Raw genomic sequence first — 20517 nt, 5'->3', positions numbered from 1 at the left:
GTGTGTGTGTGTGTGTGTGCGCGCGCGCACGCGCGCCCACACACGCGTTGACGCGCACCCCCGTCACGCGCGCACCCACATACACACACACACGCGCGCGCCCACACACACACACACACACACACACACACACACACACACACACACACTCACTCACTCACTCACTCTCACTCTCTCTCTCTCTCTCCAGATGAGCTATGTGCCAGTTTGGCCAAAGCTGCAACAATTATTCATGATCACATGGCTGTTTAGAGTATGTTTGACAATCATTAGCAATGCCAATTGTGCATTAATGTAAGCAGATGACATTTTCAGCAACATCCCTAAAACAAAAGTCATCACGTGGCAGTTTGAACAAAATCTCTGAACATCACTAGTATCAAAACCTTCATGCACCTCCAGCAGCAAAATTGTGCACCTGTGACAATTTTGTCTCCTGCAAACACACTAAAATTTTGTATACAAAGTTCTTTTACACCCTATATATTAGCTGGTGGTGGCTGAGATTTGTCAGCACTTTCTCTCTGAATTTTCTGTAAGTGGTAAGTAGCTAAAATGTATGGACTTTCCTCCATGTTCTGCCATCATCAGGTTAGTATGCTGAACAAGCTGTATTATATTGCTTGTGCTCTGCAATGCATGTGTTGATATGGTGTCCCATCTTGTCACTACAGACCAATCTACAATCACAGGTAAGCCTGTGGACTCCTGGTGTGTGAAGCCTATTTATGCAGTCTTCAGTGGAACCCAGGAAGTATCTTATTTATTTATTCCTACAGAATATTATTTATTTCCTCTTGGTATATAAATCTTGTCCATCTTGTCACTAATGCGTGATACATATAGTACCTGGGCAATTTGCCTCGGCTGTTTCTCCTGGGTCCTCTTGACCTTGTCCCTTGTTGCCATAACCACAAACCATAAGTAGTCACCCTGATAAAGGCTGCCAGCAATCGTAGCTGAAATGTGAGTAGTCTTATCACATCTTGATGTGGTCACACATCCAGAAGGATTTTACTCTGGCTGTAAAAGCCTACATTCACATATTGTTGAAGATGTACAATTGTATGAACATTTAATTATTAACAGTTATACCTGGTCACCCCATTTCCAATCAACTCCTCTAACCACTCTGGTTCCAACTTTCATCATACTAGCTAATTCTGGCCCACTAAGGACCACAGATGGAGCAGATGACTTCTGCACATCATCTTCAAAAACAGCACAAACATCTCTCCCTCTTTCTTCTGTGTAACTTTTGAGAACTTCTGGGCCTATAAAGGAAAACAATATGCACTTAAGACTACAAAAAGAATTAACACCATGTTTTTCCCTTTTTGTATTTTAAATGATTTAAGTTTCTAGGGCACTGACAGCATAGGTCATACATAATAACAACAACAAGTACTACTTCATTAATCATTTGTCAGTTTATAATGAATGAATATACTGGCTATCCCTCTTAAGAGTTGTCAGGCATGCTTTCTCTGGTGTTTAGGCAGATATTTGCAATTCCATTTTTGCGACATTTAGCTGGTGTCATCCCAGACAAATACTGCTTATCACCTCCTCCTCCTGATGCCCAGTATCAATGGAAAGAGTTGGTTTGTTCCCTTAACAAACAAAATTATTCTTAAAGTGGATTTTTTGGTGCCCTTTCGATAGAGCTGTTCCAAATTAGTTGAGTGCAATATTTGTTTTATGGATATGTACTGACAGGGACAGGGTAGCACTGTTGCTGTTGGAGTACTGGTTACTTTTTGTTTCACTGTCCTTGTGAATATATATACATAAAACAAATATCACATTAGACTAATATGGGACCACTTTATCAAATCAGCTCATAAAATTCAGCTTTAAAAATAATTTTGTTCTCAATGGGAAGCAAACCCACACTTTCTTTCAACAATGGGTGTCGAATGAAAGATGTGATGAACGATATTTGTTTGGGCAGACTCCAGCTACACACTGCAAAAACTAAACTGAAAATATCAACAAAACACCGGAAAAAAAGATGCCTGAAACTCTTAGGAGGGATATCCCGTATGTATTTAGATACATTTTACAACATACAGTAATATAGTTAGCCATGTTTACTTAGTAGTTTGCTTTATGAGAGGCTTGGTTTGAACACACACAACATTTCAGCTTATCAACTATAACTTATTTTAGACTATCTACTTAAGAAGTGAATAAAAGAAAAACTTAATTTTCAAGTACCCTCTGCCACACACTGCAAGGTGGCTTGTGGTGTATAGATGTAGAGGTAGAATTTTAAGTGATTGTATTAACTAATATACATATCTGAAGCCAATATAAAAATTTTCTTTGTTCCTACTCATCTAATGCATAATGTGGATTGGCAATCAATATTCTTTTTAGGTTGGCTTTAAATTTTGCAGTAGGGAGACATGTGAATGAACTTGGCAACACATTGGTGGGCAAGCCTCAGTTCTGCATACAGTGGGTTTCTTCCAATCAGTGCAATTCTGTGGTTTATGAGATGGACTGCTATTTTTTCCTACTATTGTGGTTGTGTACATCAAAGTTCACATTTTGTTTAAGTGTTTGTGCCACCATGATGATTTAAAGGTACACATTATTTGTAATGGTTAATATTCCAGCTTTAGGAAATACATCACAACATGAGTTTCTTGATTTTATGCCACAAATTATTCTAACAGCTTTCTTCTGCAACTTCAATAGCATGTAAAGGTTTGCTTGTGTTATGGAGCCCTGTACTTCAATCCCATAGTTTATACTGGAGGAGGAGATTAGCATTTAATGTCCTGTCGACAACGAAGTCATTAGAGGCAGAGCAGAAGATCAGATTACGGAAGGATGGGGAAGGAAATCAGCAGTGCAGTTTCAAAGGAACCATCCCAGCATTTGCCTGAAGCGATTTATGGAAATTACAAGAAACCTAAATGTGGATGGCCTGATACGGGTTTGAACCATCATCCTCCTGAATGAGAGTCCAGTATGCTAGCCACTGTGCCACCTCACTCAGTTTATAGTGGAGGAGACCAATGCATGATAAGTCGTCCTTAGCACTTGGGTATCAAGGTGCTACTTAGAGTACTAAGTGTACTTATTGAAAATGTTCAAACACCAATGTTTTCTTTGTGCTGATGCTGAGGTGACTTTTACTGAAGGACTGAACAATTTTATTTGCAACACAGCACAATTAAAAAAACAATCATAGGGACAGCAAACAAATGATCACACTAATATCAACATCTAACCTTGGTAACAGACTCAAGAGAATCCACAAGATTCTTCAAGTACTTCATAGTCAACTGAAGTCAGCATTGCTTTAACACTTTGTTCTCTTGCTTGATATCTGTCTCATTTACCCAGTGATTTGAATAGTTGCGCAATGTATAAATAATAACAAAACTGTAACAGTCTCGACATCTTCCAATTGTAATAGCGTCGGCAGCTTGGTATATTGGACGGATGCTAGGCACCACCAGGTAAGCAATCTCCAAATACTTATCGCTCTTTACGAATGCATCTTGCTACAACCCAGTACAGAATTGTGTTGACTTGGCTGGGGAATTTAGCTGACTCGGGGTCTTGTTGACACTCAGGATTGCTGACAGAGCACGGCATCGACCGTCCATGGCCTTCATGATGCAGCCTCCTCCCCTGCCAGCAGCATTTCTTCATGCTCCACAGTTTTTTTTTGTGGTTTTAGGGCCCAAAACTGCTACGGTCATTAGCGCCCGGTCTGTGACTTAGGAAAAGGTAAAAAAAAACGAAATTGCAAACCAGCAACAATGGGAACGAACCTCAAAAAATTGGAGAAACTAAAAACAGAAGGAAAGCTTAAAAAACCAGTATAAAAGGGGGTTGGTTGTCCCCAAAAAGAGCTTCAAATGACTGACGTCATCTCACTGGCACTAATAAACTCGAGAACACAATCAGATGAGCGCGTTCATCTGCTAAAATGGAAGATATATCTGGCGACAGCTGTAGACGGGCACGTAATGGAGTAAAATAGGGGCACTCAAGTAAAAGGTGTCTTACCGTCCACAACTGAGAGCAGCGGGGACAGAGTAGGGGAGGATCGCCACTTAAAAGATGTAGATGGCTAAAAAGACAGTGCCCTATCCGGAGTCTAGTTAAAATTACCTCCTACCGATGACGCGTTCGGGAGGAAGAGGTCCAAGCACAGGGATGTGCTTTCACGTCCCGCAATTTATTATTGGGGAGTGTCGACCAATGTGCGTGCCATAAAAGAGAAACACGACGACATAAAACACTCCGTAGATTGGTGAACGGAATCCTGCGAATAGTTGGCTGAAGAAGAGAGACTGCAGCCTTGGCCGCTATATCGGCCGCCTCATTTCCACAGAAACCAATGTGTCCTGGGATCCAGAGGAATGCCACAGAGACGCCGAGCAAGTGGAGGCAGTCCTGAATCCGGTGGACCAGAGGGTGGACAGGGTAGAGAGCTTGGAGACTGAGGAGAGAGCTGAGAGAATCTGAACAGATAACATACTGTATCCACTGATGGCGACGGATGTGTTAGACAGCCTGGAGAACAGCGTAAAGCTCCACAGTATAAACCGAACACTGGTCGGGAAACCGAAATTGATTTGGGGTGTCACCAACAATATAGACACTCCCTACACCAAACGATGTTTTTGAGCCATCAGTGTAAATAAATGTGGCTTCCTTCATTTGTGCACATAGAGCAGCAAATGCCCGACGATAAAAAAGTGAAGGGGTACCATCCTTGGGAAACTGACAAAGGGCACGGAGCAGGCAGGTGCGGGGATGGAGCCGAGGCGGTGCTGTACCCCAAGTAGTCAAGAAAGTTTTAGGAAAGCGGAAGGAAAGAGAATGGAGCAGTTGACGGAAGCGGACTCCCGGTGGTAGTAGGGAGGAAGGGTGGCCTGCATACCCTAAATCCAAGGAGGTGTCGAAAAAAATGTCATGGGCCAGATTTGCAGACATGGAAGACAGATGGCTAGCATAACGACTCAGAAGGACAGCTTGCCGATTGGACAGCGGAGGTTCAGCAGTCTCAGCATAAATTCTTTCCACAGGGCTGGTGTAAAAAGCGCCAGACACTAAACGTAATCCACGGCGGTGGATACAGTCGAGACGCCGAAGAATAGACGGCCGAGCAGAGGAGTAAACTATGCTTCCATAGTCCAATTTCGAGCACACTAAGGCATGATAGAGGCAGAGAAGGACCACTCGGTCCGCTCCCCAGGATGTACCATTCAGGACACGGAGGGTGTTGAGGGATCGCAGACAGCGAGCCGAAACATAGGAAACGTGGGAGGACCAGCACAGTTTTCTGTCAAACATAAGACCCAAGAATTTAGTGACGTCCGAAAACGGAAGGTTGACAGGTCCTAGATGTAAGGAAGGTGGAAGAAACTCCATACGACACCAAAAATTAACACAAATGGTCTTACTGGGAGAAAAGCGGAAGCCTGTTTCGATGCTCCAACAGTGGAGGCGATAGAGACATCCTTGAAGACGTCGTTCAAGAAGGCTGGTCCGTTGAGAGCTGTAGTAGATCGCAAAATCGTCCACAAAGAGGGAGCCTGAGACATCAGGAAGGAGACAATCCATAATTGGATTTATAGCAATGGCAAACAGTACAACACTTAGCACGGAGCCCTGGGGTACCCCGTTTTCTTGGGAGAAAGTACGGGAGAGAGTAGTGCTCACCCGCACTCCTAATGTGCACTCTGCCATAAATTCACAAAGAAAAAGGGGCAGCCGACCACAAAAGCCCCAAGAGAACAGTGTGCGGAGGATGCCTGCCCTCCAACAGGTATCGTATGCTCCCTCCAGATCAAAAAATATTGCTACTGTTTGGCGTTTTCGGAGAAAATTGTTCATGACATAAGTGGAGAGAGCAACAAGATGGTCAACTGCAGAATGAAGCTTTTGGAAACCACATTGGGCAGGCGTTAAAAGACTGCGGGACTCCAGCCACCAAGCTAAACGGCAATTCACCATATGCTCCAAAACCTTACATACACTACTCGTGAGAGAAATGGGGCGATAGCTAGAGGGGAGATGTTTGTCCTTTCCAGGTTTCGGAACAGGAACACCATTGTCTGGGAAAAGTACTGTCGGTCCAAATTCAATTATAAAGGCGAAGGAGGTAATGCAGACTATGGTATGATAAATGCAGCAACATTTGGATGTGGATACCATCCAGTCCTGGGGCGGAGGAGCGAGAAGAGTGTATGTTCGAGTTCCCGCATGGAGAAAACAGTATTATAGCTTTCGCGATTTTGAGAGGAGAAAGCAAGAGGTTGCACTTCCGCTGCATGTTTCTTCGGGAGAAACGCTGGAGGGTAATTTGAAGAGCTCGAAATCTCAGCAAAGTGCTGACCCAATGAGTTAGAAATTGCGACGGGGTCCACTAATGTGTCATGCGCGACAGTGAGCCCAGAGACTGGGGAGAAACTAGGCGTGCCAGATAACTGTTGAATCCGACTCCAGACTTCTGAGGAGGGAGTGAAGGTGTTAAATTAGCTTGAAAAGAAGTCCCAGCTTGCCTTCTTGATATCGTGGATGACGTGACGGCATAGCGCAAGGAACTGCTTATTGCGGATACAGTTGGCCAAAGTAGGATGGTATCTGAAAACATGAAGAGCATGTCGCCGCTCACGTATTGCGTCATGGCATGCCTCGCTCCACCAAGGAACTGGGGGGCGCCGGGGCAATTCAGAGGTGCGAGGTATTGAACGTTCCGCAGCTGTAAGAATAACGTCTGTAATATGAGTGACCTCATCGTCGACGCTAGGAAAGTGACGGTCATCGAATGTTGCTAGAGACAAAAAAAGTGTCCAATCGGCTTGGGCAAACTTCCAGTGTCACGGGCGCATATATGGCAGTTGTGGCTGCAATCGAAGGACACATGGAAAGTGGTCACTCGAGTGTGTATCAGCAAGGGCAAACCATTCAAAGCGCCGAGCTAGTGGAACAGTACCGACCGAAAGGTCCAAATGAGAGAAATTTGTCGTGGAGGCAGACAAAAATGTAGGGTCCCCAGTGTTGAGGCAAACAAGATCTGCTTGGTGGAAGACGTCTATCAATAGTGAGCCACGCGGACAAGGATGTGGAGATGGTAGGCATTGAAGTCCCCAACCAGCAAATAGGGGGGCGGAAGCTGACCAAGAAGATGAAGGAGATTGAGCTCGTGCCATTGGTGTGGACGATGGAATGTATACAGTACAAAGAGAGAAGGTGTATCCAGAAAGGGAAAGACGGACAGCGACAGCTTGGAAGGAAGTGTTTAAGGGGATTGGGTGATAATGGATAGTATCATGGAGAAGAATCATGAGTCCTCCATGTGCTGGAGTGCCTTCAACAGAGGGGAGATCAAATCGGACTGACTGAAAATGGGGGAAAACAAAGCGGTCGTGGGGACGCAGCTTTGTTTCCTGGAGACAGAAGATGACCGGCGAGTAGGATCGTAAGAGGATTGATAATTCATCCCGATTGACTCGAATGCCGCGGATATTCCAATGGATAATGGACATAGGGTGGACAGAAAATGGAAGAATGTGACCAAAGTTGCCCTCAACTCAACAACTGCTCAGAGCTTTCGACCGACAGCGTGGAACGGCATTCAGCCGAAGACAAGAGATCCTGATCCATAGGTTGTTCAGGAGCAGCTCCTGCCACCAGTGATCGGCCGGTTGATCGGCCACCAGCAGTGCGCCTCGGCGACACAGAAGACGCGGCCGAGGGCGGCTACCACCAGGTGGTGCTGTTGATGGGACACGCCGTGGCGGAGAAGGAGAGGAACTGGGTTTCTTATTAGCCTTCTTGGAAACAGGACGTTTACATGAAGGAGGAACTGATAGTTGTGAAGTTGGGGTGCATAAAAAATCTTCACGAGTAGGCTCTTTTTTTGGAAGTCCGGGTGTCTGACTTTTGGGATCGAGATTTAGCAGAACCCGATGAAGGGTGAGCCACAGAGTGAGCAGGCGAGAGTGGGGAGGTTGAATGGGCGATCTTTGCACTGGCCGATCTGACGACCGTGGCACTAAAGGTGAGATCACAAGTCTGTGTGGCTGCCTCCTTTGTTGGCCGAGGAGAGGCAAGGACAGTGCTGCATTTATCTGTCTGAGGCACAGTGGGCTTTCGACTGGTGAATAATTTTCGAGCAGCAAAGGTCGACACCTTTTCCTTCACTCTGATTTCCTGAATGAGCTTTTCATCTTTAAAAATGGGGCAATCTTGAGAGGAAGCAGCGTGCTCACCCATACAGTTGATGCAACGAGGCGATGGAGGTGGACGAGCACCCTCATGGGCATCCTTGCCCCACGGAACACATTTGGCCGGATTGGAACAGGATTGGCTGGTATGACTGAACCGCTGACACCGATAGCAATGCGTAGGGTTTGGGATGTAAGGGCGAACGGAAATTATCTCATAGCCCGCTTTTATGTTTGATGGGAGTTGAACTCTGTCAAATGTCAAGAAGACAGTACGGGTAGGAACGATGTTCGTGTCAACCCTTTTCATGACTCTATGAACAGCCGTTACGCCCTGGTCAGACAGGTAGTGTTGAGGTTCCTCACCGGACGATCCGTCGAGGGAGTGTGTATAAACGACCCCACGTGAGGAATTTAAAGTGCGGTGCGCTTCCACCCGGACAGGGAAGGTGTGTAGCAGTGAAGTACGCAGCAATTTTTGTGCCTGGAGGGCATTGACTGTTTCTAACAACAAGGTGCCATTTCATAATCTAGAACAAGACTTTACAGGACCTTTCTGAATAATGAAAGGGTTGACCGTGGAGGAGTCGTGACCTTCGTCAGACCGAGAAACAACAAGGAACTGTGGCAACGATGGAAGAACTGTCTGTGGCTGAGACTCATGGAACTTACACTTGTGAGCAGACATAGTAGAAGATGAAGAAACCATTGCTGAAGTATCCCCCATGATTACCGGGGTCTCCAATGGCGCGCTCCTCCCTGGTGGGGGCCCTCTTTGAGGGCACTCCCGCCTTATGTGATTGTTCACACCTCAGGTCACACCTCCCGAGAAATGGACGGAGGGACCAATCGGCACTTGCGGAAGGTATCAGCTCGGGTAATCACCCCTCCCTGGGCCTGGCCGTTACCAGGGGGTACGTACGTGTCCTACCTGTCTACCCGGGGTGGGGAATTACGCATTATCCCATCACCGGCTATGCATGGAAATGCGTGGGTAGGCCTTCAGACACGCACAGGCAGGAAAAAAGAGAAAGAGAAAAACAAAGGAAGGGAAAGGAAAGAAGAGAGGTCTCAAATGCCGCAGCGGAGAAAAGGGTTAAGAGAAGAGATAAGGAAAAGAGAAGGACAAAGGAAGGACGAAGACTAGCAAGTAGAGAAAGCGAAGTATGTGTTACATTTTCGAGCGTCCGTCTCTGGATGTAGGCACAAAACATACTCTCAGAGGGGGAGAAAGGGAAGGAAAGAGGCAGTGGTGGGGGGAGGGGGGCGGGGGCAAGGTGGAGGATGGGGGAGGATGCCGAAAAGGAAGGTATGCAGCCCGGAAAGGAAGGAGAGCCACATTAGCTCGGGGTCCTGTGCTTGCTACGCACATATCCACAAAAGAGGTGTGGATCCCCTGGGGGGATGCTCCGCAGTGTCTCATGTGTCAGCGGTACGATCCTCGTCTCACCTCCCCACAGTGTTAGAAGACTGCTGAACAGAACAGTGGTACTCAATTAGCATCCAATACGGTGGTCGCCGCATTGGTAGAACTGTGGTGCTGAGAGAACTGATTTTAGTACATGTGGCTTGAAGAGATATACTCTTCTGCACTGCATGTGTTTAGCCTGTGCTTTAAACACTTTGGAGGCTGATGGTGTGGAAAGGCTTGTGACACCTCACTGCTTGAGTATAGCTGCATTAACTATTTCCACATAGTAGCTGGGTGGACTGCTTCACAACATTGTGATGGCTATGTTATATTTGATAAAGCACAACACCAGTGCTCACGGGTGACTGGTGGTGCTGCAATCCTCTTTCTAACTTTGAGCATTTATGACCAAATATGGTTGGTGCACTACACCACCTTTCCACTCACATGAAGGGAGGAAGTGGGGCCCATATGCTGTACCACCAGTTATGATGCTGCAGTGTTAGTGCTGATGGTACTATGCTACATTGACAACCAATCAACGCTTCACAATAAAATCGTGTGAAGTTTACCTATTACCAGGCACAGGAGGCTGTTCGACTTCTCTGTTCCTGGCCTTGACCGGAAGTGGACTGATCCCAAATCCTGACATCAAGAGACCAAAGTCTGCCGATATACCTCCTTCTATAAAGGGCCCGTGCCTCCGTCTCTGAATAAAACACTTGTGTGTTAAGTATGCATTCTTTTTAACCCTACAACCTCGTCCAGAAGAAGGGATCGGTTGGTAGGACATGTTCTGAGGCATCAAGGGATCACAAATTTAGCACTGGAGGGCAGCATAGAGGGTAAAAATCGTAGAGGGAGACCAAGAGATGAATACACTAAGCAGATTCAGAAGGATGTAGGTTGCAGTAGGTACTGGGAGATGAAGGAGCTTGCACAGGATAGATTAGCATGGAGAGCTGCATCAAACCAGTCTCAGAACTGAAGACCACAACAACAACAACAACAACAACCACCTCGTCCTACCCTGATGCCCACTGTGTAGCTTGGCCATTCGATACACTGATGTGCATAAGTGGGATCCAATCTGTAACCATTTAGTCAATTCATGACTATTACAAGACATCCAGAAAAGTATATTCGTGCAGAACCCACTGCTTCCTTCTGGTGCACAAGCCTGCTGAACAGCCCTGGTGCCCTACTGTTTCATATTTCCTCTGATTTCATGACCTCACAAGTGCCAGTGTGCACGCTGACAGGCAGTAAAAAATTTCTTTTTTCTGCATGTCTGGGTGCTGATGGAGGGGTAACACGTTGCTATCCATTCAGACTGACCAGATACAACACAGTGTATGTGGCACACCTTGTGTATGTGGGTATCTGACTGACTGGACAGCTGCTTGCCAGCCTGTTCATCACAGTGGAGGATCATGGGATTGGTTACCACTATGCCATACAGTCCAAAGATGTCGACTGTAAGTATTGAAATGCTTTTATTCCAAACTGTCATGATAACTGCTGTGCTAGAAAATGGAATAAGAAGAATTGAGAATATCTATTTTGAAACCTAGCTGTACTTACAGGTTAATAGAGCCACAAGATGAAGCCTGGATATCTCCACTTTCATTGAAGCAGAGTCTGTTTGACAATATTTGCTAACTATTATTATTATTATTATTATTATTATTAGTGATTTGTTGCCTTGTTTAACTGAAGTGTGGCACTATTCCATTTATTTTATTACTTTACTCTTGGTGCGAAAGGTGGAAAATTTTTAGAATGTAGGTGGAGACAAAGAATGGTTAAAGACTAGAACCCAGGGGAAAGATGTAGTGAAAGTTCTTCAACCACAGAGGGAAATATTGGCAGCAACTGTTGAGAATGAGACAAATATGGAGTAGTTAGAGCAGTTACAGCAGCAAATTGCAACTCTTTAGTAGGAGAACCAACAGTTCAAGGAAAATTTGAAATGGGTGGTTATGGCTACAGTAGTGTCTGGTGGGGACGAAAAGGGACACACAAATTCCACAGTAGCAACTGATTCAAATTCACAAGTCCCTGTAGTTTCACCACCAGTGTCAATGGTAGTCAACCTGGCAGCAGACGTTTCTTTGATCAGTTTTGAACCAATGTTTGCACGAAAGTAGGATGAAAATGTACACACATTTCTACATGGACCCATGTACCCTCTCTGAATAAACCACATTCTTATTAACCTTTTACCTTCCTCCTATCTTGATGCACACTGCCAAGCCTGGCCATTCTGTATATAGTCTAAGGCAAAACAAGAATTATCTTTATAATTTAAAACAAGAACCATTTTCAAATATAGCTTAAAAAGTTTAATGTTTTTTATTCCAGTCTTTGATCACAATATCAATTCTTTTGATGATGACCAGTTTCAGTCCATGATGACCATCCTCAGACATACAATATACAAATATATACACCTAGTGAGCAGTGTGTCTTTCAACACAATACAGCAACGGGTATCACAATATACTATCATACAAGCAGGGAAATGTAAAGGTAAAATACAGAAAAACGTACCTTTTCTACACCATGTCCTAAAGTGATAAGACCATAATGGCATCATCAAATCATACAAATATAGCCAGCATAGCATCATCACATAGATCTAAAATAAGGAGTAGAGTATGCCACACCATCCACACAGTCATTATTACTACTGGCTACTGAAGTACAGTAGCTACCAGAAATCTGTTTGCCTACATCCTACCTAAATGTCGCTACTGTGGGCTTAGACGTAGTCATCATTTACGCAAAAAACATAATCTGATAGAAACACATTAGGTAAAATACAGGTTGTAGACTTTTAAATATTGATAACTATCATAGAAACCAATTGTGATACAGTAAAAGACGAATACAGTCACCCATATAAAATTATTAAAAGGAAATATATGAAGATAATAGGTCCGACCTTTTATGGTGAATTTACGGTCAAAAATTAATATACGTAATACGTTGCCTGTAGCAACCTATAAATTACCTATGAAAGATAAATGTCTATATGACAGCTGAGAAAAAACTGGAATAAAAAAACATTTGACAGTATTGGATCACTGTTCATAAACACGACTATGTCACAACTGGTTAAAAAAGTTTATTTAGATCAAGCCATTATCAGTTTCAGATTTATTACAAATCTATCTTCAGATGGCTCTTACAGGTTTCTTAGCTTCCCTGTCTCAGCCTTATTTTGTGGTTATTTGTTTTGTACGCTAAAATAAACAAAGGTTTTTGTTAAAAATTTGGTAAGTTTATGAGAGATGTTTTTTCCCTCCTTTTTGTAAATGGAACCATACATGGAATGATTTTAAAGTTGATAAAACATGAAAAGTAACAAAAACTTATGTGGTGTATATTTCTGTGCAACAAGTTTGTTGTGAATTTGTGTTATATGTCTTAAATATTAAAAAACAAAAAAAAACAAAAATTAAAGAAGCAGAAAAAAAGTTTCAAAGATGTTGGAGTAGCAGCAAAGGTGATGGAGTATATGGGAACAGTAAAAATTGTCTTTGATTGGGGTGGGGGATGGAAGCAATCCCTCTCATAAGCTTAATGAATTCTGAATGAAAAACTCTTTTGTTTATTTTAGTGCATAACACCAACAATAAGCCCAAAATGAAACTGCATTACGAAAGCGATGAAACCTGTAGGAACCATCTATACATGTATTTGTAATAAACCCAAAATTGGTAATTATTTGATCTAAATAATCTTTTTGAAATCTTTCTTATGGCTGATTGCCATTTTAAATTATAAATCTCATAATTGTACTACAGCTACCATTCTCATATCGTCGCTATTAGACAAGTAAAATGTGAATTGACTTCAAACTCAAAGTAATGTTAAAGCCAATCATGTAAATGGTCCTCGTGTAGGCATATTTTTCAATTACAGAATGCCTTATATTTGTAAACCAAGTGAGATGGTCTTCATCACAATGAGAGAGCACATTTACTGTCCATGGAACATGCAAATAACTAACCAACCAATCTCCACATATCCTACATCGGGTCACAGAATGTTGATCAATGCTCAAGAATTTGTCAAAAAGGTTGTTTGTCATCTACATCATCTGTAGGTGAATTACATTGGAACAGAATTCTTCCAATGGATTTCAATCTGATATCTAATTTTGTTGCAACTAGTTTTCTATTCTTGTCCATTTCAAATCACTACAGGCCCCCAGTCTAGATATTTAGCAACTGCAGCCATTTCATGTGATTAATTACCAACCATGTAGTCAAATAGTAATGGGTCCTTTCACCTATTTATGCACAATAAGTTACATTTGTTTATATTGATGTTCAACTGCTAATACTGCTTTCCAGCTGTTCGCAACAATGTACCCGTCTGTAGTTAAACGTGACCGATCTACTCCCCTCTCAGAGTATGTAATTATGAGTATGTAATTAATTACAATGGTTACAGAGGGGGTATCTCTATAATCACTGAAGAGCTTCCTGTTTATTCAAAAATTTGCTGTTGAGTTTATAGATTCAAAAAGATATTAAAAGTATTGTTTTGTTGCTGAATTTTAAGAGTTATTAGCAACCACAATATTTATCTCAGTTTACTCTGCATCTATTTATGCAATAGAATCTATTATGCACCAATTAAGGTTCACTTAATATTTTGATCTCATATCAAAATGTAGAATAATATTAAGTGTATCAACGATTTAATAATTTCGAAACTACATAATGGAGAAATTGTCTCTTAAAGCTTAGCATTTTTACATTCTTTACAATACCAAAGCATTAAAGACAGTAGCACTTATTTTTTCTCTACCGTAGTTGAAACGCTGATGTAAACCCAATGGAGCTGTTAGTAATGGATAACTATTTGTAACAATAAGAGTTTCTTTTCTATCCTGTTTTGTATTATTGTATTATTTAATTTTATTATGAAGTTATTTGCTTATTTTTCAATAGAATGATGCTAGTGTTTCCATTTACTTTAAATCTCCAAACATTATGTCTATCTGAAACTTATGTCTATCTGAAACATATGGTCAGATTAAAAATGTGTGCTGGACCAGGACTCGAAAATTGAATCTTGTCTTTTGTGGGCAATTCTCTTAACAACTGAGGTATCCAGGCATGACTTACAACCTGCCCTCAATGCCTTACTTCCACCATTACCTCTCCCCTACATTCCAAAATTCACTAAAGTCCCCTGCATACCTTACAGGACTAGCACTCCTGGAAGAAAGGAAAGAGAGGTACTGGTGAAAGTAAACCTTTACAGGCAGAATGTGAGTCACACCAAGATACCTCAGACAGTAAAGGTATTATTTGTGAAAGATATGCTTCCCTGTTCATGTAATGGTCTGACAAAAAGTTTTAATCTGCCGGGAAGTATCAAAACCGTGCACATACTGCTACAGGGTGAAAGATTCACTCCAGAAATTATGCCTTTTATTAGGACTACAACAAATTCCTTACTGCTGTTAATTTTCATGATTATTTGATGTATCGTAACTCCTTGGAATTTGTGAAAAGTTCATACTACTAACTTCTCAACTTCACCCCATATCATCTCTCACCATATCTCTTTCTCACCTAGCCAAACCAGCTTGGGTTGCACTTATTAAATTTTCAATTTTCATGTTTCCTTGTCTGTGATTATCAAAACTTTTTTTTTTTTGGTAAAATAGTAAAAATGCTGAATGAAGGTGGTATGTTTACATTTAGGATATATATTTATTAAGATGAAGTCTTCATAAACATATAGCCTAAGTGGAAACATGTCACCTTCATTTGCCAAAATTATGATTCTAGTGGTTGCTATGAAGAAAATATGCCAATGAATCAATATTATCAGGACCGACAGCAAGAAAGTACTGGAGGGATCACTGATATGTAGATATGTTAGTCACAGGTATGGGGAGGCAAGGGGGAAATATCTTTCAGAGAGACATTTCATCTCTAAAATGAACAAAGGCACAGCCTAGTAACATAGTCTTGATGAAGGGATATTAGACTTTCACGGTGCATGTATATCAAGGAAGATCATGAGCTCAAGTTATACTAGATCAAGTTTTTCATTCTCTTGTTGAAAGTACTAAGCTGCCACTCAGTTGAAGCAGTTTGTGGAAGCCACAAAAAATCAAAACCTGGATACCCAGATATGGACTTTTAAGTGTGCTTCTTCTGAACTAACAATCACTGTCTTAACAACTGCACTACCCTCCTCAGTCATCTGAAGTTAAATTATCTGTTTTATAAGTCCAAATTGCTCAAAAACAGTGAGCAGGTGTTTTACAAAGCAAACGTTATTATCAAGATATGGGCTTTCGGAGCTGAAGACCCACTTGGGTACCAATGATGACTGCATGACACAAAGTTTTACGTCTCGCCTAGGCCTGTTGGACTGTAGTGACTGTACCGAGCAGATGGACGTGGACAGATATGGAGACAATCTCATGAATCCATAGGCCCTGCATGTCAGCAGGGGACTGTTCAAGCTGGTGGAGGCTCTGTAATGGTGTGGGGTGTGTGCAGATGGAGTGGGGTCTGTGCAGTTGGAGTGATATGGGACCCCTGATATGTCTAGATATGACTCTGACAGGTGACACGTATGTAAGCATCCTGTCTGAACACCTGCATCCATTCATGTCCATTGTGCATCCCAATGGACTTGGGCGATTCCAGCACGACAATGCAACAGCCCACACATCCAGAATTCCTACAGAGCGGCTCCAGGAACACTCTTCTGAGTTTAAACACTTCCACTGGCCTCCAAACTGCCCAGACATAAACATTATTGAGCATATCTTGGATGCCTTGCAACGTGCTGTTCAGAAGACATCTCCACCCACTCATACTCTTATGTATTTATGGACAGTCCTGCAGGATTCATGATGTCAGTACCATCCAGCACTACTTCAGACATTAGTCAAGTCCATGCCACGTCATGCTGTGGCACTTCTACGTACTCGCAGGGGCCTTACATGATATGAGGTAGGCGCACCAGTTTCTTTGGCTCTTCTGTGTACATTTAGCTCTTGTGGCATTACCCCAGAGCTATATTCTATATGGCAGATGGGAATTGAAGAGCACAATGTATTAGTGGGGTAATAACTGTTTGTTCATATTTTTTATTAATTTATAAAATAAAAAATGCATGTACTACTTTTCTGCACAAGTAATTGATGTGTTCTTCCCCTCATGAATCCATAGACCCTGCATGTCAGCAGGGGACTGTTCAAGCTGGTGGAGGCTCTGTAATGGTGTGGGGTGTGTGTAGATCTGTCCAAATAATTTCACAGTTTTATTTTAATTTTTAGTTATCTTGAGATCAAAAATTATTTCTTCTGTTTTTGTCTGCTTAATACACTAGTGACTGGCTTGATACCAGTGACTAGTCATTTGCATCATTTCTATGTTGTTTTTTAAGTACATGCTGCAAATTCCCTCTTGCAGACATTAGTGCCATATCATCAGTATATAGTACAGTCTTATATGATGCATAATTTGAAAAGTCATTACTGTAGACAATGAACAGGAAAGGTCCATGGACAGGGCCTTGGGATATTCCTCTTTTTATTGGGAGTATTGTCGATCTCTGCTTATTTATGTATGCAAGCTGTAGCCTATTGCTAAAATAGGATTATCATCAATATCATAGTATTCTAGCTTTCGGACCATTATGACATGTTAGTTAGTTAATGTTCCATTGCTCATTTTTCATGATAAAATGTAATGATGTGGAATGAGTCATTTTACATTCATGTCGCAAATTGATTTATACATATGGTTACATTCTCAGCATTTCTAAGTGTCTTTTTTTATTCATTTATACAAAAAGAAAAGAGATATACAGATCTGAGTTAGTAATTCCTACCCACCACTTTTTATACATGACAATAATACGGAATACAAGGAGTTGTCAAGGAGAAACTTTCACAGTTTGTTTTCAAATTTTACTTTGCTGTCTGTCAGACATTTTATGTCACTGGGTAAGCGATCAAGCATTTTTGTTACAGCATTGTGCACCCCTTTTTGTGCTAAAGACAATCTTAACATGGAGTAATGGATGTCATTTTTTTCTTCTGGTAATTTAATTGTGTACATCATTGTTCCTTTTGAACTGTAGTGGATTATTTATTACAAACTAATTGAGGGACTGCATATACTGTGAAGCACTTGTCAGAATGCCCAACTCTTAAACAGATGTGTACAAGATGATTGTGGGTAAGCAGCACATATTATTCTCACAGCATGTTTTTGTGCAATGAAGATTTTCTTTCTTAAAGGCGAGTTACCCCAGAACATTATTACATATGACATTCCTGAATGAAAATATGCAAAATATGTCAACTTACTGATTTCTCTCTCCCCAAGATTTGCGATGATTCTAAGTGCAAATGTGGCTGGACTAAAGTTGTTTTAGGAGTTCCAAAATGAGCTTTTTTCAATGTAAACTGTCATCAACACGGACACCTAAGAATTTTGAAGTTTCTAGCCCATTTATTATTTCCTCACAATGTGGGTACACTTATCATTGCTGTAGTTCCCCTGGATGTACAGAACTGAATATGTTGTGTCTTTTTAAAACTGAGTGAGGGTGAAATCATTCACAGAAAACTATTCAATGGTATTTTTAAGAACATTGTTTACCATTTCTTTTGTTTCTGGATTTATGCTTGGAATAATTACAATATGAGTGTCATCTGAAGAAAAAAAAATTCTGCTTGTTGAATATTAGATGGAAGATAGTTTACATATATGAGGAACAACAGTGGACCTAAGATCAAGCCTTGGGGAATCCCATATATGATTTCTCCCTCATCAGAATTACGCCCATGGACTATATTGGCTGAATTATTAAGTATAAATTTCTGCATTCTTTTGGTTTCCATTTTCATAACATTGTAGGCTTCTTTACAATTATTTTTAGAATTTAAAATACACCCAACCTCTGCACTGCATTTAGCAATCTCAGTTTGGGGTCTCTGGAATTTTCTCATATTTATGTACTTTTACATGTCTGCATACTTTTATGAGACTTATCTTTCAGAATGATTAGTAGTGCCCTGAATTTGTTAAGTTGTGGAGTGTACCATTTGTCGGTGCGATGTTGTCTATGTCTAATATTACTACAATACTTTTGGTTCCAATGGGATATCTCTTTTCTGTTACACACTTAATCTCTGTCTGGGAAATGGGAAAGAATTTATTAATTGTTTTATTACTATCAATTAGATGAGACCAACCCATTTCATTTAATTCGCTTATCATATTGTTTACATTAGATTCATCTAAAATTCTGTATGTATCTTGTCTTTCTGCAGTACCAATACCTGAATTTTCGATTTTCAGCCATAGCTTTGCATGATATGATATTTATAATTCAATAATATCACATTGAAGAGTGTCTTTGTGTATATTATTATTTATGTTATGAAGATCTACATTTCGTCTAGTGTGCTTTTCTTTGGGACTTTAGCAGTTAAATGAGCACAAAGAATTAACCACTTGAATCCCATTTTTTTTTCTATTTGTCCTTATGTCTATGTTAATATGACCTACCATTATAATTGCATGCTGTTTATATTTGGACAACTGCAATGTTAATGTATTGATTTTTGCTATAAATATTACCTCATTAGAGCTTCAAGTTTGATAAACTTAGAAAGTAACAATTTTGTGTGTACCTTACCGCAATACCAGTTACTTCATCTATGCCTTCAAGGTATATTCAGCTAAAGTCTATGACTGACTAATGAAAATCGAGGTTGCTCTTAAAGAATACTGAGCCCCACAAGAGTACCCAAGAGGAACACATAAGAGTATTTCAGAATATTTTGCCCAGTGTTCATTGAGATGCAAAAAACTGCCATGCCAATGCTGGTAGTTCATTGGGTTTACCTCTATGTGAGTGTCCTTTTATATGAAGAAGAAGAATATCATTATTGCTGGAGAAAGGTATTTTCATTTCACTGGCTGTCACATGTTTCTTTTTCTTTTTTTTTTTTTCACTGTGTGATCTAGAGCAGCACAATTATCGGGATTAGTCTGCTGCAGTTCTCTCTTAGTGTGGTTTCTACCCCTCCCCATTTTCCTCTGTAATGCTGTTTTCTCTAAACAAGGAAGGATAAAAGCACGCACAAAGATGGTCTTGTAAAACAAGACTATTGTGTTCACACATTTCATTTACAATTTTGTTGAGCTCCAGACACACAATTTTTTTCCATGGTGATATAGCAAATTTTTCTCCAGTTTACTTCCATTACATTGTATTTTTTGTAAACGGAGCATATTTCTTTGATTTTAATATTGGTTTTACAGACCTCTTTGTTAAAACATGAATAAAAGATCAGGTCATTTGCATGAGGTACTGTCACCTCAGCAGTGTTCTTCATATGATTCATGTCTAAAAATTCTTCAAATAATGATTAATAGGGGGGCAGAAAACTTACCAAATATCTAATACACAGACATTGCTTCCTTGCACATGAGGTAATTCGGTAACTGTCTTCTGGCAGCATCAGTTGGAGGACAATGGTCATAAATCTTCAATGTGTCTAAGTAAACTTACTTCAAACAAAAGGCAGAAATGCAAAACAGTAAACGTAAGAGTAAACAATTTCATTCTGCCTTACCTATCTGCCGCAGCAATGCCTGAAGAAGTGCCAGAACCCCTGAATTAATAATTAAACTAACTTCATTTCCTTGGTGGTTTCCAGTTAGAACACCCAGAACAGTGAGCAAAAACCTGTAAAAATGAAAGTAAAACACAAATACAAACATTATTCCATGTTTCGATCTTTTGTTTAACTTTTACTTACATGTACTACTCTCTTAAATCATCATATTTGTCAGTATTAATACAATTACACATGCCACTGACAGAATATTCCCA

The 20517-nt window shown here is 41.0% G+C and overlaps 1 protein-coding gene across 1 annotated transcript in view; it reads right to left on the bottom strand.

Annotated features, from left to right (window-relative positions):
• LOC126184598 (E3 ubiquitin-protein ligase HERC2) overlaps positions 1 to 20517 on the bottom strand; it is an 812863-nt gene that overhangs the window by 449532 nt on the left and 342814 nt on the right. The window contains exons 34-35 of the mRNA XM_049927039.1: positions 20258 to 20370; positions 1096 to 1274 (exon numbers count right to left, since the gene is read on the bottom strand). Of these exons, the coding sequence (XP_049782996.1) occupies positions 1096 to 1274; positions 20258 to 20370 (292 nt within the window). The remainder of the gene's footprint in view (positions 1 to 1095; positions 1275 to 20257; positions 20371 to 20517) is intronic.

This window comes from Schistocerca cancellata, chromosome 4 (genome assembly GCF_023864275.1).
Source record: "Schistocerca cancellata isolate TAMUIC-IGC-003103 chromosome 4, iqSchCanc2.1, whole genome shotgun sequence".
Taxonomy (NCBI): Eukaryota; Metazoa; Arthropoda; class Insecta; order Orthoptera; family Acrididae; genus Schistocerca; species Schistocerca cancellata.
Note: the sequence above shows the minus strand (reverse complement) of the source record. Positions and strands in the feature narration are given on the sequence as shown.